General features: G+C 48.5%; 1 protein-coding gene across 1 annotated transcript in view; it reads right to left on the bottom strand.

The window, feature by feature from the left end:
* Positions 1 to 5,690: 5,690 nt before the first annotated feature.
* Positions 5,691 to 21,158, bottom strand: part of LIN28A (lin-28 homolog A) — a 32,144-nt gene continuing 16,676 nt past the window's right edge. Inside the window, exons 3-4 of the mRNA XM_050932072.1 lie at positions 8,311 to 8,495; positions 5,691 to 5,904 (exon numbers count right to left, since the gene is read on the bottom strand). Of these exons, the coding sequence (XP_050788029.1) occupies positions 5,691 to 5,904; positions 8,311 to 8,495 (399 nt within the window). The remainder of the gene's footprint in view (positions 5,905 to 8,310; positions 8,496 to 21,158) is intronic.

Genomic DNA, 21,158 nt, shown 5'->3' with positions numbered 1-21,158 from the left:
AATAATTAAAATGATTAAGACCAAACCAAAATCTCTGTGCTGGGAATTATTCAGATTTGGAGTCAGTCAATTTGTGGATGGGAGTGATGCTTAGAGCTTGTGCAAGAAGGATGATTAGTGGACAAGGCAGACCTGAGTTCCGTTCCTGGCTCACATTTTCTGTGCTGCTTTGGGAAAGTCACTTAATCTACTGTGCCCTTCTGTTTCTTATCTGTAAAATGGGTTAACGTTTCCTTCCTTCAGAGGGCATTGGGAGGATAAGAGCAATTAGGCTTTGTCTACACTAGCACTTTTGTTGGCAAAACTTTTGTTGGTCAAGGGCGTGGGGGAAAAAAAAACACCTGACCGACAAAAGTTTTGCTGACAAAAGTGCCAGTGTGAGCAGCACTATGTTGGTGGGAGATGCTCTCCTGCTGGCATGGAGTGGCTTCATGGGAGATGCAGCTCCTGCAGACATAGCCTTAGTGCTCAAATATGACAGTGATGAGGGCCAAGTAATTAAGTCACTGTGGAACAGAAACAAGAATTCCTGAGTCCCAGACCTCTGCTTCTGGACTCTTGGAGCCAGTTATCATTCAGGTAGTGTCTGTAGCTTTGGGAACATGCTTCTCAACATGACAGATCTCTGGTAATGAAAGGAAAAGCATCAGCTGCCATTACTCATATTCTTTATTTTGCAGAAAAGAATCAAACATTTTGCATGATTGGTACAAAAATGAAAAGGAGAAAAAAAATGCAATGAGAATTTTTGATCCCACTGCAGACATTTCAGCAGGAAATCTGCTCTCCAGAAAGCACAGTCCTGCAGTTCAGACAATCCCAAAAATCATACACATTCACCCTCTTACTCCCTCCCACCCACCCCTTCCCACTTCATAAAAATTCAAGAGTTTGACACAAACAAGCTTTGGTTGCTAGCAGTAAACATGGAGTTACATTCTTCCGTCTGACAGTAGACAATCTTGTAGCCACTTTACTCCCAAGTTTTTGCACCAGGGGAGAATCGTCCCTCCAGGGATATTTTATCCTCCTAACATTCAAATGCTCCTATATTTTTGGATAGGACTAATACTTAGAGCTTCCATAAAAAGGATGATTAGTGAACAGGGCAGACCTGGGTTAAGTTCCTAGCTCAAAGAGAGCCTGGCAGAGTCTACCTGCTGTCCCATAATGCATAGCATCCATCGCCTGCAAACCGTGCACAAGCAGAGGAGGTGAAGTGTCTTGCAGCAATTTATCTGCAAGATCATCAAGGAATGGAAAAAGCCACAGCAAAGGTCTTCAGTCTGCAGATGGAGGTACATAGAGTACTGTAGTGTACATGGAAAAGGATACTGCAAACCATGGAAAAAAGGTGGCAAGATGCAATTAAATACTGAAAAATTCCATCTTCTCTAGCGTGGCTTCCCCTTACAAATCAATCACTGTTTTCTTGGGAGGCAATTTGCTCTATTGACATCAGAAAACCTGAGGGCTTTATGATTCACTTTCTCACCAGAGCCCAGGGTGGGGCTGGTGACCCAAGTCACCTCCCTGCACAGGCAGAGCATACAGAGAGGATCCCATCTCCCTGGTCCAAAAACCCATCAGATGCTTTGGCTATTTTTTTTTTAAGTTTGTAAACAATAATCAAGGAGAATATTGAAAGAAAGTGGAGAGATTTACATAGATATTTACACATACTAGACATCTAGCAAATCACCAAACGGATTACTTGGAAAAGTTCTACACAATTCTTCAAGACAGATACAAAACTAGAAGGGGCAGCATTTACCCATTGGCACACGTAAGGTGCCAAAGGATGGTCAACAGTTCCCTCTGTGGGTGGCACGGGGGTACTGGAACCCAGGGTTAGAGGCACACAACCCAATGCATTCTATTGCATTTACCCCGTTCAGATAGAGAAGTTAGCCTGAGGTAGATTTGTATAGATCCCATAACTATTTAAAAAACAAACTTCCTTTTTTTTCCCCTCAAAAGGGCCATCACCACTTCACCATACTCACTACTGCAGCAGGGCAGAAAGCCAGCATGAGAACTTCCCTCCACCCAGCAAGCCTAGCTACAGGCAACATTGGAGACTGTGGAATCTCTCATGGGTGGCTCTTGTGTGTACCAGGGTTATAACAGTGTGTGTTAAGGAGCCTTGTGAGGCTAACTGTTCATTATCACAATAAATATCTGACTTGCTAAAGGCAGGCAAGTACGTTTTGTGACCAGCCCAGTCACTTTTCACAATGATTTAGCAGGGCAGTGTGTTACAAACACAATGCTTCCTAGCCCCCCTTTTTCATTTGGGCCATGATTCATCTCCCATAGAAGGGAAGTTTTGCCATCAACTTAAATGGGAGCTGGATCTGCTCTGAGAAGTGAACATTTCACTCCAACTGTTTTAAGCGCTCCTGCTCTCCAAATTCATATCCCAGCGGCAGAGGGAAGCCTTGGAGGGGGAAAAACTTAAGCAGTGCCTCTGATTCCCCCTAATCTCCACGTGGTGCCTGTTTGAAAGATTAGAGATCTCTCTTTCTCGACATTTCCTGCCCTGATCTAATTCTATTCTATTACTACCTAAAACTTATAGTGGAAACTGTACACACATTCTGAAACATACCACCATGTCAGCATTATCCTGTACCGGGGAGGGCCAGGCCCTGTGGCTGAATGTAACAGCTCCTGGCTCGAGGACAGGACTCCATAGTCCCACCCAGAAGTTGTTGGCTAGCATTTGAGGAAAGTGGAAAGGGGAGAAGCAGGGGTGCCAGGCAAGAGAAAAGGGGAGCAATCGTATCTGAATCTGCTACAAATTTGGATGATAGGGCTGGCTTTGGGAACTCTTGCAGCATACATTACGTGCCCAGCTCCATTCACATCCCCCAAGGAGGTGCTGGAGTCAAAGCACATTACACTAGGTAGAGATGGTTGGACCAGAATGGCTTCCTCTTGTGGAGAGTTGTTATTGTAACATTTATTCTGATTACATTGCATGTTTCCTAGAAATGCAAACAGTCCAGGTGGGGGTAAGGAGGCAAGAACCTCACAGCCATGCAGAGAAAAAGGAGTTTTTAAAAGAAGGTATTTATGTTATAGCTTGTTTAGGACCTTAATATATGCACTGAAAGGCTTTTGCTCTCTCAGAGAGAGGAATAACCAGAAGCAAGGGCAGCAGGCTTCCTTATGCCTCCAATCCCCCAACTCCCAGGGCTGGAGTGACATCCAGTCAGTCATTGCCCCCTATTTCTGATGTGAAGTCGGGCACTGAGCTAGGTCACTGGGGATCTATACAGGAGAAAGTCACCAGCAGAACAATGAGTGATAGTAGTCATCAAAAATTGGATTGGGGCAAAAACTAGGGAGACAGGAATGTTTCCAGCCAGTAAGCGGAATTGAGAACGGACAGGAGTGGGGAGAGGAGATGGGAACATGGCCAGGCTGGGAGGGAATTTGGAGTTCGGTACCAAAATACAGATACAGGCTGCTGTACCCTCCTCTGCAACATTGACTGACTTCTCTTTAACCACCCGTGGACACAAAGTCCCAAATTCCATGTAAATACAGAGAGAGGGAGAAGAGAATCTATTAAAAATACAGTTTTAAAAATAATCAGTCCACCTGACGAACATCCAGCGAGGTAGACCTACAGTTTAAAATACAACCTTTGTTCTATCTTTGTGCTGTTAAAAAACAAAAAAACAAAATTCCACTCCGTCCAGCACTGGAGCTGCAGAGGCTGTTCATCCCTGAGATTGCTCAAATACCTGAGAATAAGTTGCAGTAGTTATGTCCTCTCTCTCTCTCTTTAAGATTAAAATATACAAAAATACAAAAAAAATATTTATATTAAAAAAAACAAAGACGACAAACAAACCCAAAGATACGTCATACGCGCACATCCTAGTGCAGGTTTCACATCACATCAGCTTCAGCATGGATGGGGTGCGGGGGGGGGCCTTGCATTGAAAGGGCAGCTTTCCATGGGAACAAATAAATAAAGGCAGAATAGAGGGGTGGAGGAAGGCAAAGTGGGGAGAGAAGGCAGCAGTTTTTAACTGACAGAAGGTCACCCTGTTCCTACAGGAAAGCAAAGGACCGAGCCTGCAGCCCTTATGCTCTAAAAAGGGCATTACAGGTGCATATGGACTGGAAGATTGGGCCCTAATAAAGAGAGGAACAGAAGCAAATTGTATACAATATAGGTCTGATTCAAAGTCCATTGAAGTCAATGGGAAGACTCACATTTTTTCACTGTGCTCTAGATCGGCCCCTATAGGCACAGGGCGACATTAAATATATTCCACTGTTGGTGCTCTCCACTGTAACGGCTTTAAAAACAGTGTGTGCGTGGGGGAGGAAATATGGCTTCTTCCTCTGTCGGACCCTGAATTGCAGCCCCTGGGCAATGAGGACCCACCATGATCGATTCCAAGACACGTGCTTCCGTGCCTCCTGCCACTGAGGCAATGCCGCCGCTCGCGTGCCAGCCTGCACGCTGACAGACAGCGAGTGGCAGATTCTGGCAGGGCTGGAAGACCACCTCCCCCAAATTTTGCATCTGCCCCATTTGTTACAGTTTTGGTGTCGCCATGATTTCCTTCCAAGTAGGCCACGAGTTGCTTTGATCTGTCTCTTGCTAATATAGCCAGACATTTAAAAAAAAAATCAGCATTGCATTACAATGGCTCAGGAAACCCTGAATCTAATTAAATGCTGGGAGCCGAGGTCCGAGCTCACTGACATCATTTTAGAAGGCCCAGGATTGGCCTCTAGAAAAAGGCCTTTTCATGCTGACTTCTATCAACTCCTTCCCCTCCCCCACAAACTGGGAGAGGAAAGGGATATAGATGAAATCTGGGTGGCTCTGAAACGAAGGGCCTTCAGAGGGGAGCAGGTCCCAGCAAGGCTACAAACCCCTCAGTCCAGCCTGGAAAACCTTAAATAAAGTAAGAGGCTCTTCCCAATTATTTCAGGGCCAGCTAACACTTAATCGAGAGGTGTGCTGTTCCACCATTCCTCTGCAGGGGGCGTGCTATTCCACCATTCCCCTGCAGGTCTCAAAAACCCCGGACAGTGGATATTCCTGGGCAAGCAGCAATCCTGGGTGAGATCCATTTGGCTCGCCTGTGTCTAGAAAGAACAGATTGCTCACTAGTTTCTAGCTTGCCATGGAGAACCGGTCTCTGTTCTCCTGCTAGGATGGAGACACTGGTCCTGCTCCACCCAAAATGACCCCAGGGGTTCACAAACACTACTGGGAGTTTGTTTAAAAATGTAAAAATCACCAAACACAGAGACAGAAACTAGAGCAGCACGTGACTTTTGGTTGGAGGAAGCGGTTAGGTACAGGGTTACGGGGCTGCTCCTTCTCCCAATTTTGGAGCTGGGCATCTGGACAGAGGGGTAACTGGGTTCTTCCCACTCAAAGTGGGTGTAGGGAGGATGAGATCTGTGCTGGGATTTTGTAACCAACATACAACCATCCCAGTCCCTCTGTCCGGATACCAGCGCTATAGCCTGGCAGGTTGTATCCTATAGTTTGAGCTGCTACCCTCCCTCCCATCCCTTCTTTATACCAACCCCCCTACATCATGACGGCAGAAACTGCTCGCTGCTCCCCCTTCGCTGACCGATCCCTTGCTGAAGCCTTTTGATCCTGATGGAAATCTCCCCCCCCCCCATCCCCCAATCCCCCACCATCATTCTCTGGTTTCAGGAAGAAGGGATGAGCTGTGCATTTCTTCTTCCTCCCGGAAGTAGGCGGGCTTTCCCTGAGAGCTGGGTGATTGCTGTGCTTTGATGGGGCAGTTGGCAACCATGTGGGTGATGCTTTGGCAGAAGTGGCATTTCTTTGGCTGCGGCGGCAGCTTGCATTCTTTGGCATGATGGTCCAGCCCACCACAGTTGTAGCATCTAGGAAGAGGAAGGGGAGAGACGGAGATCCGGGGAGAGAAGTTAGTGTGTCAGGGTATGGTCATTCCAGCTGCCAGTGCTGCTTAAAGCTTTCCCAGTTGCCTCACCTTGTTATGCCCTGAGCATAAGCTGCAGCACATGGGACCCTCGTGGGTGGGGAGAACCAGGTGGTTTCCCAGCCCTGACTGGTGTCCCCATGACGGCAGTAATCAATGTATGGAGATGTTGTGGTCATCAGACTGGGACAGAACTCACATCCTCCTGCTCCAAAAGTGGAGGAAAATCTCCATAGAGTCTGTGAGAGACAGCTGACTAGTCTGGATTCCATCCAGGAGAGTTAATGGGGGCGGGGGTTTTCTAAGTGATTGCCCACCTGCAGAAAATGGCTAAGTCACTGGGGGGAGGGGGGAAGAAACCAGGGGTCCAGTTTGGGGGATTGCCCCCCCCAAGCAGAGGTGGGGCATGGGGGCACAGTGTTTCATGCTGCTGGGCCCCCCCATTTCTACAAGTGCTCACTGAAGCTGAACACTGCCTCGTGGGTCCTAGTGCCAGTCGTTCTCCCCTTGTGTGTGCTGGGAGACTTCCTGTTTTTTGTGTAAAGGGGTGTGGGGGAAATGAGGGAAGGGGAGGTGAGGGAGTGGGGAGGGGGGAAGAGGCAATGCGGAAGGAAGGGAGTATATAGGAGTGAGGGGACAGAGATGGAGAAGAAGAGGACGGGGGAATTACAGGGGGAAGCGGGAACCTGGCATGTGGAGTCCCCTTGGCAGCAGCTGGGGCTCCCCCGTTAAGCAGGCCCATCGAACCCTCACCCTGAGAAGCCCAACCCCCCTACATCTGGACCCCTCCAATGAGTCCCGTAAACACAGACCCCCATCCCACTGATCCCCAAGCAGCTGCACCTAGACCCTCACCCTATCAATCCCACTCCCCCAGAACCCAGAGCCCCCCACACCCAGACCCCTCCTGCCGATATGGTCCACTGAAATCATAAAAAGATACTAATCAAATTCTGCCAAGCCTACTTTCAGTGTATTTTTCTGACTTTTGTTCACATTTTCATTTTAAGTCCTGCATCTCTATGATCAAATTACCGAAGCCGAGAAAAAAAAAATCACAACAAAACCAAACCAAAAAAAGACCCCAAATGGATTTAAATCCCCTTGCAGAAGCCAGCCACTCATCAGAAATGGATGGCTGCAAACAGGCTGTGCTTTTCACAGCCTGTGAAATAGACTTCACACCACCACCAGGGGGCAGCACTTTCAAGCAGCCGTGCTGATGCCAGCCTAGGATGTAAGGGAAGTCCCTGAGGAACCCCCTTGCAGACTCAGGGTGGGAGGGGAACCTCGCCTCTGGGCTGCAAAGCTGCTGTGGGAGACTTCGCTCGGCTGTCTGGCCATTTCCTGAGCAGTCATGGATCTCACAACGCTGGGCTTTTACGAGAGAAAATTACCCCTTCCCTCCCCCAATTTGCTGTGTGGCTACAGCTCCATCCTGAACACATGCAAACAGAAAGGGAGCATTGGTCCATACCATTCAGCCCTGGGTGTTTTTGACCTCTGGCCTTTCACTTCTGGTTTTCTGCCCTCTCCCAGAAATCTGCATCTGACACTCATTAAAAACTGAAGGAAGCCTCTTTCAGGGGAAGGCCACTGCCCCTCCTACCCCCAGGAGCCCTGTGGCAGGAACCCTCCTGTTCCCAGTGGCGCTGTGATATTCAGCCTCATGCCTTCCCAGCTGTGTCCCAAAGGCCCAGCAGCCAGATGGGGACTCCCCAGCCCAGCTCCTTTTTTTTTAATCAGCCCCTTTAATATCAGTAACCCCCAGCTCCACTAACAGTTCTGTGTTTGTCCTGCAGAACTCCCCCGCAGAGTCACAGACGACACACATATGAGGTGTCTGTCCATTGGGGCCTCGTGTAGAAGCTATACCGGTGGTCTCTGCTGGTTGCCACCAGTATAGAACCGGGGTTACCTTGGTGACCTCCTCAAAAGCAGAGTGGCAACGACCTGCCCTTCTCCAACAGGGAAATTTCCTTGCAGAAGTGGATGCCTTTGGGTCTTGGATAAACTGCAGAATCTTAGCCCGGGCCCCAAAGGAGGCAGAAGATTCTGGGGCATGTTTGGAAATGAAGAGGTGCCAAGTGACCAGACGCAGAACAAGTGTTTCAGAGGATGCAATGATACAAACAGAGGGGTGGGTGGACGGCAGATGAGTGGGGAGGGTGTTACCACATCAGAACATAGTCCACAAACCAGTCTTGACTATGTGTCTCCTACCACCCTGCCCTCTGCCATGAAGCTCTCCTCCATATGGCTCAGGTCAGGTGCTAGGCTGATCACAAAGCCCTTGGAGATCAGGTGCTGCTGTCTGATCACTGTGCATCCCTTGCCCTGCTGCCCTTACCTGTCTCCTTTCGATCTGCGTTTCTGGAGGTTCTTCCCCTTTGGTCTCCTCTCGCTCCCAATGCAGAACACGCCTCCTGGGCCAGTCACTCGGATGGACTCCAAGCCTTTGGATGACTTCTTGAAGGTGAACTCGACTGCCTCGCCTTCTTTCAGGCTGCGGAATCCCTCCATGTGGAGCTTGCTCTAGGAGGCCAGAGAAGGGAAAAAAGAGTTAGACACTGTGAGAAGACCCAGTTTCCTGTGGCATGGCGAGAAAAGAACCACATTCCCCAGGTTGCAGTCCCATTGGAACAAGGGTGTTCTCTTTCCACCGTGGAGCTTGACAAAGGATGGACAGACACAAGGATGCCCGAGTGCTTACTTCCCCAGAGACACTTCTGGAAGATACGCTGACCTGAAAGGGTTGCTTCATAGACCAGTGGCTCTCAACCTTTCCAGACTACTGTACTCTTTTCAGAGTCTCATTTGTCTTATGTACCCCCAAGTTTAATCTCAACTAAAAAATTACTTGCTTACAAAGTCAGACATAAAAATACAAACCTGTCACAGCACATTACTGAAAAAAAATCGTTGACTCATTTTTACCATATAATCATAAAATAAATCTATTAGAATATTAATATTGTACTTACATTTCAGTGTATAGTACATAGAGCACTGTAAAGAAGTCATTGTCTGTATGAAAGTTTAGCCTGCACTGACATCGCTAGTGCTTTTTATGTAGCCTGTTGTAAAACTAGGCAAAGATCTAGATGAGTCGATGTACCCCCTGGGTCAGAACCAGGGCTGTCAAGCGATTAAAAAAATTAATCGTGATTAATTGCACTGTTAAACAATAATAGATTACCATTTATTTAAAGATTTTTGGATGTTTTCTACAATTCAAATATATTCATTTCAATTACAACATAGAGTGCAAAGTGTACAGTGCTGGCTTTATGTTTATTTTTTATTACAAATATTTGCTCTGTAAAAACAAAAGAAATCATATATTTCAATTCACCTCATACAAGAACTGTAGTGCAATCTCTATCCTGAAAGTTGACTTTGGAAATGTAGAATTATATACAACCCCCTCCCCCGCATTGAAAAATAAAACAATGTAAAACTTTAGGGCCTACAAGTCCAATTAGTCCTACTTCTTGTTTAATCAATCGCTGAGACAAACAGGTTTGTTTTTATTTGCAGGAGATAACGCTGCCTGCTTCTAGTTCACGTCACCCGAAAGCGAGAACAGGCATTTGCATGGCACTGTTGTAGCCAGGGCTGGTGCTACTGTTTAGGCAGCCTAGGCAATTGCCTAGGGCGCCACGATTATTTGGGGGGAGGCATTTTGCCAGGGGGGCGGCAGGCAGTTCTGGTGGAGCTGCCGCAGGCGTGCCTGCGGACAGTCGGCTGCTCACGCGGCTCCGGTGGACAGCCCGCAGGCATGACTGCGGCAGCTCCACCGGAGCCACAGACCAACGGACCCTCCGCAGGAATGACTGCGGCAGCTCCACCGGAGCTGCGGGATCAGCGCGGGGGCCAGCGAAATGGCCGTGCGCCTAGGGCACAAGAAACCCAAGCTCCGGTCCTGGCTGTAGCCAGCATTGCAAGGTATTTACATGCCAGATACGCTAGAGGTTCATATGTGCATGGGCAGCGGGTATAATAGGCCCGTGGCCGCTGGACTTCTGGTTGCAGGGTTTGGGAGGGCATGGGCAGAAGGGGCACAGCTGGGGACTAACCTCCCCAGAGTGGGGCTCCACTCGCCACCCATATGTCCCTTGATGCTTCAACCTCCATCCCAGAGGGCATGCATCCATGCTGATGACTGGTTCTGCTCGATAATGATCCAAACCAGTGTGGACCGACGCATATTCATTTTCATCATCAGAGTCAGATGCCACCAGCAGAAGGTTGATTTTATTTTTTGGGTTCTGTAGTTTCTGCATCAGAGTGTTGCTCTTTTAAGACTTCTGAAAGCATGCTCCACACCTCGTCCCTCTCAGTTTTTGGAGGGCACTTTAGGGTCTTAAATCTTGGGTTGAGTGCTGTAGCTTTCTTTAGAAATTTCACATGGGTATCTTCTTTGCATTTTGTCAGATTTGCAGTGAAAGTATTCTTAAAATGAACAACATGTGCTGGGTCATCATCTGAGACTTCTATAACATAAAATATATGGCAGAACACAGGTAAAACAGAGCAGGGGACATATAATTCTCCCCTAAGGAGTTCAGTCACAAATTTAATTAACTAATGCATTTTTTTTTTAACAAGTACTATCAGCGTGGAAGCATGTCCTTAGGAACAACGGCGGAAGCTTGAAGAGGCATATGACTCTTTAGCACATTTGGCATGTAAATATCTTGTGACACCAGCTACAATAGCACCCTGCGAATGCCTATTCTCACTTTCAGGTGACCCTGTAAATAAGAAGCAGGCAGTGGTATCTCCCGTAAATGTAAACAAACTTGTTTCTCTTAGTGAGTGGCTGAACAAGAAGTAGGACTGAGTGGACTTGTAGGCGCTAAAGTTTTACATTGTTTTGTTTTTGAATGCAGTTATGTAACCAAACAATATTTGTAAGTAGCACTTATGAAAGATTGCATTACAGTACTTGTATGAGGTGAATTGAAAAATACTCGTTTATCATTTTTACAGTGCAAATATTTGTAATCAAAATAAAGTGATCACTGTACACTTTGTATTTGGTGTTGCAATTGAAATTGATATATTTGAAAATGTAGAAAAACATCCAGAAATATTTAGTAAATTGCAATTGTTTTTCTATTGTTTAACAGTGCGATTAATCACAATTATTTTTTGAGATAATCGCCTGAGTTAACTGTGATTAATCGACAACCCTATTAAGAACCACTGTCATAGACAGCTAAGAATACACAGTTCATCAGATGGTGAGTTTATGCTCCAATACGTCTGTTAGTCTATAAGGTACCACAGGACTCTTTGCTGCTTTTACAGATCCAGACTAACGCGGCCACCCCTCTGATACTTAAGAACACACAGTTCGTTGGATGGCTCCCCCTGCTGGCAGTCTCAAGTCAATAGGTCAGGTAGACTGAACAGCTTTTACTCCCAGAGGGGGTCCCTTTAGGATCCGAACTGAGACACAGACATCATGACGGGAGACCGGCACTGCCCAATCTATACCTGTTCTTGGGTTTTAGTTTCCGCAGCTCTCTGTTTAATAACCTGGAGCCTTTGATGAATGCAGATACACACAGAGCCACAGAGGAGATCCATACCAAAGACAAGATTTTGGCAACAAATCTATCGTGCCATGAAAGTGATTACAGACCCCTTCCCCCAGACCCTTGCTTGATTTCACCTGCTGCTTTCCATTTGGGGAATTAAGGTTGCAATCCTGCAAGCTTCCAAGGGCCCCAGATGTTAGCTAGAATCATGGGTTTCCAGCAGCTTCCAGGATCAGAAAGTTGCAGCGCTGGTGAGGGAGTTATAGCGCTGCAACTTAGAAGGTGTACACATCTGCAGGGCATCACCAGCCCTGCAACTCCCTGCATACCAGAGGAAGCCTCTCTGGTAATCAAGCAGGTGTCCTTCCCCGCGGTTTGCTCTCGCGTTCCCCTAACCCCCGTGCAAGCAGATCTCCTTCCCCGCGGTTTGCAGGGGGGTTCGGGGAACGCGACAGCACACTGCGGGGAAGCAGGTCTCCTTCCCCGCGGTTTGCTCTCGCGTTCCCCTAACCCCCGTGCAAGCAGATCTCCTTCCCCGCGGTTTGCAGGGGGGTTCGGGGAACGCGACAGCACACCGCGGGGAAGGAGATCTGCTTGCACGGGGGTTCAAAAAACACCGGAGCAAACCGCTGGGAAGGAGACCTGCTTGGGGGGGGTGTTCGGGGAACACTGGAGCAAACCGCGGGGAAGGAGACCTGCTTCCCCGCGGTTTGCTCTCGCGTTCCCCTAACCCCCCTTGAAGCCGCCCAACAGCGCTGCAGTGTGGCCACATCTAACACCACTTGCAGCGCTGGTTGCTGTAAGTGTGACCACTCTGCAGCGCTGGCCCTATACAGCTGTACTAATACAGCTGTAACAACCAGCGCTGCAAAATTGTAGATGTAGACATACCCTGAGACACAGACATCGTGATGGGAGACCGGCACTGCCCAATCTATACCTGTTCTTGGGTTTTAGTTTCCGCAGCTCTCTGTTTAATAACCTGGAGCCTTTGATGAATGCAGATACACACAGAGCCACAGAGGAGATCCATACCAAAGACAAGATTTTGGCAACAAATCTATCGTGCCATGAAAATGATTACAGACCCCTTCCCCCAGACCCTTGCTTGATTTCACCTGCTGCTTTCCATTTGGGGAATTAAGGTTGCAATCCTGCAAGCTTCCAAGGGCCCCAGATGTTAGCTAGAATCATGGGTTTCCAGCAGCTTCCAGGATCAGACCCTCCATTGTAAAACAGAGTCCTGCACCGAACTGCCCAATTGCAGGTTTCGAAGGAGTGAACTTGCTAATGTTTTCACGAGCAGTTTCTCAGCGGAAAGGAGCAATAAAAGGAAACTTTCCCTGGGGCTGTTTTCCAATATGACATGACAGAGATGATGCAAAAGGAATTTTATTTATGAATTCAGCTTGTCCCAGTTCTGCGATGCTTTTCATCCATGCGTTTTACAGAAAGATGCTCCACTGGAGTGAGATTGCTGGCCAGGAGCACAGCTGAATCCAAATTATACATGTCATTTTCACCACAGTTCTGTAGTCAGTGAAACAAGTAGCCCACAATAAATACACAACTGTTAGGATGAGGATGGTCTATGCTAGTTGATAATCTCTGCTATCAGTCAGACAAGACTGGTTTCATTGTCAGCTCAGTGAAACCAAATTCAAGAATCTGATAGACTTAAATTTCAGCTGTTCACATAATGGAGAAGAAAACCATTAATGGTATGAAAATAATTCATCCTACTAGATTTCATCCATTCTAGGAAGCAAGATCATGAGGAGTTCTAGTGGAAGGAATTCAGGCATTTGTACTGCTTTCACTATTATAATATCTGAGTCCCTTGGACAAGACTGACACCCTCAGCCATACCCCTGCCCCCCCTCCAGCTGGTCCATGCCAGAGGGGCCACCAGATGATGCAAGGCTGTTGATACCAGTCTGTATGGGCCAAGGAGATATTTACCAGCTCATATGGAAATGTCTGCTTTTGGGAAGGGGGAAGGGTGAGTAAAGAGTTAATTTGCAATTTGTTTGGAGGAAGTGTGTGTGTGTGTGTGTGTGTGGGGGGGGGGGGTGTTAAAATAACCTTCCCAGCATTTTAGCAACTCCACCTATCCTGCAACAGCCCTGTGGCTGTTAAATGTCCAAGCTGAAATTAAATGTCCAAGCTGAAATTTTTTTATTGAAAACTACCTTGTAATTATGAAAATAATACATACTAAAATGAGAATGCAAGGTAAAACAGGGAAAAAATAAAAGATGCTACACTTGATTAAGTCCTCATGAATTTAATTAAAGTACTGTTTTTATATTCCTAACAAAAAAAACAAAAAAAACCAAAAACAGCCCTGTGGCTGGCGATCCCCAAGCCCTGCTCAGGCAGTTCCCCTCTCCCTCCAGCAGCCTTGCTTTCAGCTCCCTGCCCATCTGGTCCTCACGCTGCTCTTTGCGATCAGGATTTAAATGAATGGAGCATTCCCACCATTCATGTGTTACTCAGTAACCCAGGTCATGTGATCTCCCACAGCCCATTCTTTGCAGATGGTAGGAAAATACCCCACATTTAGACTTACACACACCCTAAGGGAAGAGAATTCACATCTTTTCCTCTCCCTCTCCTCACAGGGAAACACCGCGCCCTCCCATCCATCCCCCTACTCTCTCTGCACACGACGGCAAGGACTTGAATGTGGAAAAAAATACTAAAATCAGGAAGGAGAGAGATTTTTTAAAGATAGATCTTTACTGCTATTCAGGCCAGGATGAGAGGGTTTGTGGGGGGCAATGGGAAAGGGAAGGTGGGGGGTGGACAAAACTGGAGGAAGGACCCTCCAAGTTCAAAGGAAAATTTACTCTTTTCTTCTGGGCTTTTTATTTCCCCAACTCCAGCCCTGCCACTCCTTCCACAAGGGTTTTTCCCATCTTGCCTGCCCTCCAGACTCCCCTGCCACTGCACCATTCCGGGGCTGACTCTGGGAAACCCTCATGGTAATAAACAAGGCCCTATACATGAACAGACCCATCCTCACAGCCACAGAAACAGGCTTTAGGAGGGAAAGAGAACCACTTGTGGCCTCAGGCTGGCTCACCAGGACAGGAAGTCACAGCAGCCTGTGTGTTGGGGCAAGGGGTTTCACAAGTGGGTGAGGTCCCCTTTAAATGGAATAAAGGTATCTCGCCAGATCCAATTCATGGTGTCACCATCTTAAAGAGGTGATCAGGGACCAGAACTGCAAGCCACTCAGGGTCACTTGTTACTCCAGGAAGGGGCGCACAGTTTGCTGATCCCAGCCAGCATCTGTACGCTTAATGCTTAGCTGGAAAAGGAAATTAACGTCCCTCCCTGGTGGCACCGAGCGAACCCCAAGTCAGCTTTCCCTGCAGCATAAAGAAGCTTCCAAGCTGCACTCGTACAGACTCAGAGTCCACAGTAAAGTAAAATTCCCTCCCACGAACTTGGAACACTTTTTATATTGGGGAACTGTACCCCCGCTTACCCCTGTCCACACCCCCAGCCATCCCCTAGAGCTGGGGCTGAAAGCAGGGCCATGGCTCGGGGAGAGTGAGGGAATGTGGGCAGGGATAAGGGGGCTGAGGCTGGAGCCACAGCTGGGGTGGGCACGGGGCCAGTGGCTGGGACCGGAGCCCACAGCCAGGATCCCACATGCGGGGCCAGCAGCTGGAGCCCCACGTAAAACCTGGGGGTGCTGCAGCACCCCCTGCAACCCTCGTTCCCATGCTTATGCATCCAGCTCCTTCTGAGCATACTGCTCACTGAGCCTGGCTTGGAAGACTTGTGACCCTCACCTCATGGTGTCAGGAGCTGGAGCGAGCTCCTGCTCTCCCATTCCCTCCCTATGCTGCCAGCTCCAGGCTGCTGAGGAAGAGGAGTGCAGGCTGCTATGGGCAGATTGTGCCTTGCCTTCATGGCAGGGCTCAAAGCAGCTCATTTAAGCCTGACAGGGTTTCATTTTCCCCCTACCAGGCAATCCTCCTCCCCCTTCTTAAAATGCCTCCTCACAAGGCACTGCCTTTTCCCTTTGGATGAACAGGCAGCAGCTTCTCAGAGCACAGACTCAAACAAGATGATGAATCAGCAAGACTTCACTTCAGGGCATTCTTAGGGCCAAGAAGGTGCCTAGCGAGTAACCCGCCAGTCCAGACAATCATTCACGCCTCCCGCCTGTGCAGTGGGCCTCTCACAGAGAATCACCTCCACAAGGTTAAAGATCATTCTAGATTCCACCTCCTTCTTTGTGAGAGTTGGGATGTTCCCCCCAGACTCTAATTAGGGCAATTGCATCCTGCCTTCCTAAATTCCTCTTGAAGCATCATTGAGGAAATGATGCCCTTCACTTCCTGCCCCAAAATGCATGTGTCTCTGTTGAACAGATGCCGTGTTTCACTTGAGAAGTGGATGTGTTTCAGTAATTGGTGAAGGGAACCTTTGCCTATCAGGACCCTTTGAGATGAAAGCTGATGCAAATACAAGATCTTTATCATTAGATGTTTATATGAATAGGAGCAGCAGCTGTGTTTACGCTGGCAAAGACAAAAATCCTCAGGACTCTGAATCTTCATGCTTCTGGGCAGAAACCGATCAACAGCTGGGGTCAGGAAGGAACTTCACGACACAGTGAGTTGCATTGTTTATTTGTGTACATTGCCCTGTTCTTTGGATGCCTTCCACCTGAAGGCAAAGTCCATCATAATTATCAATTTTGGCATCATAGCACCCTTTGGAGCTGGGTTTTATCCCCTTTTTACAGGTGGGGAAACCGAGGCACAGAGGCAAAGTAACTTGCACAAGGCTACACAGCAAGCACTGGCAGAGCTGGGAACCCAGGTCTCCCCACAACTTGCTGCATTGCAGATCCTTCAGCTAGACCTTTAGAAAACCAGCTGCTCTGTCTCCATCACTTTTCTTGTAACGAGGGCTTGCCTCTGTGTCCTTGGGCACAATGGCTCTCCTCTGCTGTGTTGTACTGGGCACTGCCCTCCACGTCCCAGAGATGGCTGCATTTCACCAGCACGGAGCGGGTGCAGAACGAGGAGGAAGAGCCACCCAAAACATGACATAGCCCTGTTTATTTTCCAGGAGAGCTACAGATAAACCCCCAACAAAAGGCAAAGGAAACCCCCTCTCCCTGGGGAGGGGACAGAAACAACAGGGCAGGCGGGCATGGACTCACCCTCTCCACCCCCTCCCCGCTTGGGCCTTTTGAAGTGAGCTGCTGAGAAGCTGGTGGTCCTCAGAGCATCCTCCCCTCCCCCCTTCCCAAAACACACACATTGTTCAAATTCCTCTGTTATCAGATAGGTAATCAAAGTGAAGCCCATTGAATTAGCTGCATACCTCCTGCATCTGAAAGGAAGGGGCCCAAAGCCCCCTCCTCCTCCTCTCAGCCTGTCCCACACCACACACAAAGCAGGAACATTCCCAGGCCTCGTCCACTCCCCCCCCACCCCCAAAAAAGGGTGGAGGGGGAGGAGTAGGAGCCTAGAGAGATACTGGAAGGGGGGAGGGGACGGGCTCTGCTTTTAGTCACCAAGGCTGGACCCAGAGAACAAAGAGCTGTCCCTGTCCACTGCTCCCGCTGGTCAAATTCCAGGACTTCCAGGGTCTCCATGGGGGGAGGGAAGCTGAAGTGGACACTGAGAATCCGCAGGCTAAAGGCAGAGCTCTGTGTGTGCGAGCGTGAGCGAGCATGTGTGAGCGTGTGTGCAAGCGTCAGCTTGAGACCATGAGCCCTTCCACTTCCTCTCCAAGAACCCCATATTCACTGCTCTCTCCTCCTTGCCGGCTCCCCACCTCTATCTGCCCCCTCACCCCCCACATACACAGCCCAGCCCAGCCCGGAACGGTTTCACATTCGTAGACGATGCACTCGCTGGAACACGGCCTGTGCTATGAACTAGGACTGTACAGACAACTCTCTGCTCCCCTGGTTTTCCCAGCAGAGCCCCAGAGCCACAGCTGACAGACCCTACCCTGCCTCCCCATACCCCACAGCAGCCTCCTGTCCTGGGTCTTTTGGAAAATGGGTCACTAGGCAAACAAGGAACCCAAACAACACGGCTGCAGTACATCCTGCCAACAGCGAACCGGGTAGTTTCTCACTATGATGCCTGGGGCTAAGATTTCTTCTCCTACCCATGATGTGCTCTGTTCTTTTTATTGGCCTAGTGTCTTCAGAAGGTCATATTGGAAAAAAGATAAGTAATGGGGCTCTCCCAAACTCCACTCACTCGTGAGGTCAAAATGAGAGGTCATGCTCAGATTGCCCGGTCTCCCTGCGGGCAACAGGGTAATACCTCAATCTCACACTACGCTTCATTCCGGAGTCAAATAGGGAACGCTGACATTTAAAGAATCCTTGTTACACTTCAGAGTCAAAATGCAATGCAGTTAATAGGGGCAGCGGCTAATGCAGCTCAGAGCTGTTTTTCCAGGTTCTCTGAAGATGCATGTAGACATCCCTGCATCATTTTCCCAAAGCGCCATAAGGGTTAGAAAATTGGGGGTGGGGTGCTGTTTGTAATGACCACCATGATTCAAGGGTTCAAGACAGCTACCCGGACAGAGTATCAGCACCCTGATCTGGTGCAACTGGCCCAATCCAAAGCCTTGGTGCCTTCAGCAATATTGACTACTCTCCTCCTGGCTCTCCCTTCCTGGCTGACAGCATTCTCAGAGTGGCCTTTGCCCCACTCCTCCCTGTATCTGTTGGGGTCTTCTAAGCTTCTCTCCTCAGACTCCTCCCTCATCTGCTCCCACAATTTCAGCCATCACCTCCGTGCAGATAATTCCCAGATCTACCTGATCTCCTCCCCCATCCAACTCCTTGCTAAGACATAGCTCTACCTAGGCATCTGCTGCACTCACCCCACATGGGATCTGAGAACATTCTTGGGCAAGGTCACTGACATTTGGCCTTTCCTCACTATCCCACCCATCACATAGCCAATAACCTGCCCCCCACCTTTCCCCTTAGCATCAAGGTCAAGCACTTTACCCTTATCTCTATATTTCCCCCCGCCCCTTACATCTGTCCTCATCCTCCCTCCTCTTGCTCCTCAAACACCTCCCAATTCTCTCCTGGTGCCTCCAGTTCTTGTCCACCCAGGACCTGCCCTCTCCCCCTTAACAGGCCAGGAAACGGATTATCCTTGTAATCATGGCACATGCTCCCTTTCCTGAGCAATATGAGAGGCCAGGCCAAGAAGACCTTGTGCTCTGCAGGAGAGAGGACATGTCCTACTCATGTTTCGTAGAGTGCCGAGGACCGTTTCAGTGTTATAAAAGTTAATAATTTCAACAGCTGACACCAAGTCATTTTAAAGTCCTCCTCTTTTGAGAAGGAATTTCTACAGGTTCTGCTCATGTTGACATGCTAAGACTTTCTGGTTGGCTGAACACCCATCTCTGCTTTTCCTCCCCAACACCAGGGAGTTCCCTGTCCCTGAAGCTTCCTCACCTCCAAATGCCATCACCACCGTTCTTCCAAAGAGAGATGAACTCTGCTGGGAGGGAGGCCCTGCTACATGTCTACAAGTCGCTCCACTCTGTGTAACTTCCAGTGCAGGAAGATGATCACGCCCAGGTTTCCTACCGTGGCAGAGCGAGAAACAGGTGGGCCACCAGAATTACCCAACAACGACTGCTTTAAAATAACAGTTCAGAGGCATGGTAGAATCACTCTTAAGGATGAGAAGAGGGAGCATCAGTGGAAGAGAACATTGCCCTGCTGTTCCACAAAGCACTGAGGTTCTCATCCAAGGAGGAGACCGTTTATCCTGTGACAATCCTCCATCACAATATTCACTGATTCACTCAGTGAGTTGCATACAGTTTACGGGAGGGAAAGTTACTTGGCCACTGCAGAAGGCCGAATTCTGATGGAACCTGTTTGGAGAGAGAACCACCTGAGTGCAGCTTAGAGTCTCAAAGAACATGCTGCACTCACACAATACAATGCACATCTTTACAGAGAGAAAACGTTTGCACGAATTCAGTGCTGCCTTGAACAGCAGCAGGATGCTATCCTTAGGCCATGTCTACTTGGAACTTCATGGATGCAGCAGGGATAGAAATCAAATCCTCGTGCTCCAAAAGCACAGGCCACTGCCACTTGAGCTAAAAGGAGAATCTCCACTAACTATTAGTGGTGCAGGGCCTATGACACATGGAATCGATCAGCTCTGAGTCCATCCAGGAGGACTCAGCAGCGTGTGCCGCTTGTTACAATACACAGAGTGAGAGCCTAAGAGGCACAGGCAAGCGAAGACGGGAGTTTCAGGGAAACCAGAGACACTCAGGGAAGCTGTTCTACACAGCAGGAGCATCTCCTCCAGGAGGGTGGGACTGCGTGAAGGAGTGGTCAGTGCTAGGATGAACAGGGAAGGGAAGGCAAAGAGGGCCATGAGGCCATCTGGAGAAAAGGTCACTTCAGGTTTAAAAAGCCAAAGATGGCAAATTTTGAAGTGGATCCTGAAATGAACAGGGAATCAGTGCAACTATGTGGCTATCAAAGGGTTTAATAATCAACTCAGTAGGAGTCCTCCCAACCCTCTGATGGGCATCACAGTGTTATACAAAGACGTATCATGGAATTAAAACCGATATCTTAACAGGGATTAAGGGGCTCAGTCAACTCTCCCCCTTGTCCTGCCCTCCCCCTGCCAACTCCCCCCAGCTGCATGGGAAGTCTGAGCGTTCCCTTACTATTGGATGCATTGGCTGGCGATCAAGAGCCCTCAACTCACAGAAGCACTTCCTATTATACTGGATCAGCACTCAGTGATGTGTCAGGGCCCCGTGGCGCTAGGTGCTGTACAAACGCAAAACAAAAAGACAGCCCCTGCCCTGAAGAGTTCACAGTTTAATCTACAAAAGCAGCTCTCTGCTCACTGTTGATTTCCAACTGGCCACTAAGGAGAGGTCATTTCCCCTCCATTGAAACCAAGGTGCTTTCTTCATTTAAAACACAAAACAAAAACTTTTAAAAATTACTTTAGAGAGTCCCGCTGCAGTGGAAACAAACAGCAGCCTGTGCTTCTTTGACTGGGGGATCTCAGAGCACCTTACAAACACTAATTCTCACAGCATCCCTCAGAGGCAAGGTTTGTTCCCACTTCACAGATGAGGTGCAGAAAGGTAAGTGACTTGCCCCAGACTGCAGAGCATGGCAGAGGCAGAGGTGGCAATTTGACTCTGAAGTCCAGTCTGGTGCTCTAATCCAACCATTTATCATGAATTGACATGCATTCAAGAGGTGCCTTTTAATGCTAGAGGGTCATCTTTGTTCACCGCCTTACAACAGTACAGTCATCCCCCAAGGGCACGGAGTCAACTCGACACAAGGAGACATTCTTGGGAGCACAGCGCTGAGAACCTTTCAGCTAATCAAGACATCATTAGCCCGGCCATGTGGGGGCCTCGAGCAATAAAGTCAATTGCATGACTTATCTACACAAGAAAATTGCATCAGTTCAACTTAAGTTAGGCTAAACCCATGCAAAACCCGTTCTAGACACTTGGACCACATCTATATGTACAGCGCTGCACAGTGGTGAGGATGCTTTCCTATGTTAGCGGGAGAAGCTCTCCTGCCGAGATAGCGCTTCTGTCAGTGTAACTTATTAGGGGG

The sequence above is a fragment of the Gopherus flavomarginatus genome, chromosome 22 (genome assembly GCF_025201925.1).
Source record: "Gopherus flavomarginatus isolate rGopFla2 chromosome 22, rGopFla2.mat.asm, whole genome shotgun sequence".
NCBI classification, from domain to species: domain Eukaryota; kingdom Metazoa; phylum Chordata; order Testudines; family Testudinidae; genus Gopherus; species Gopherus flavomarginatus.
The sequence above is the reverse complement of the archived record's forward strand: the minus strand, read 5'-3'. Positions and strand labels throughout refer to the sequence as shown.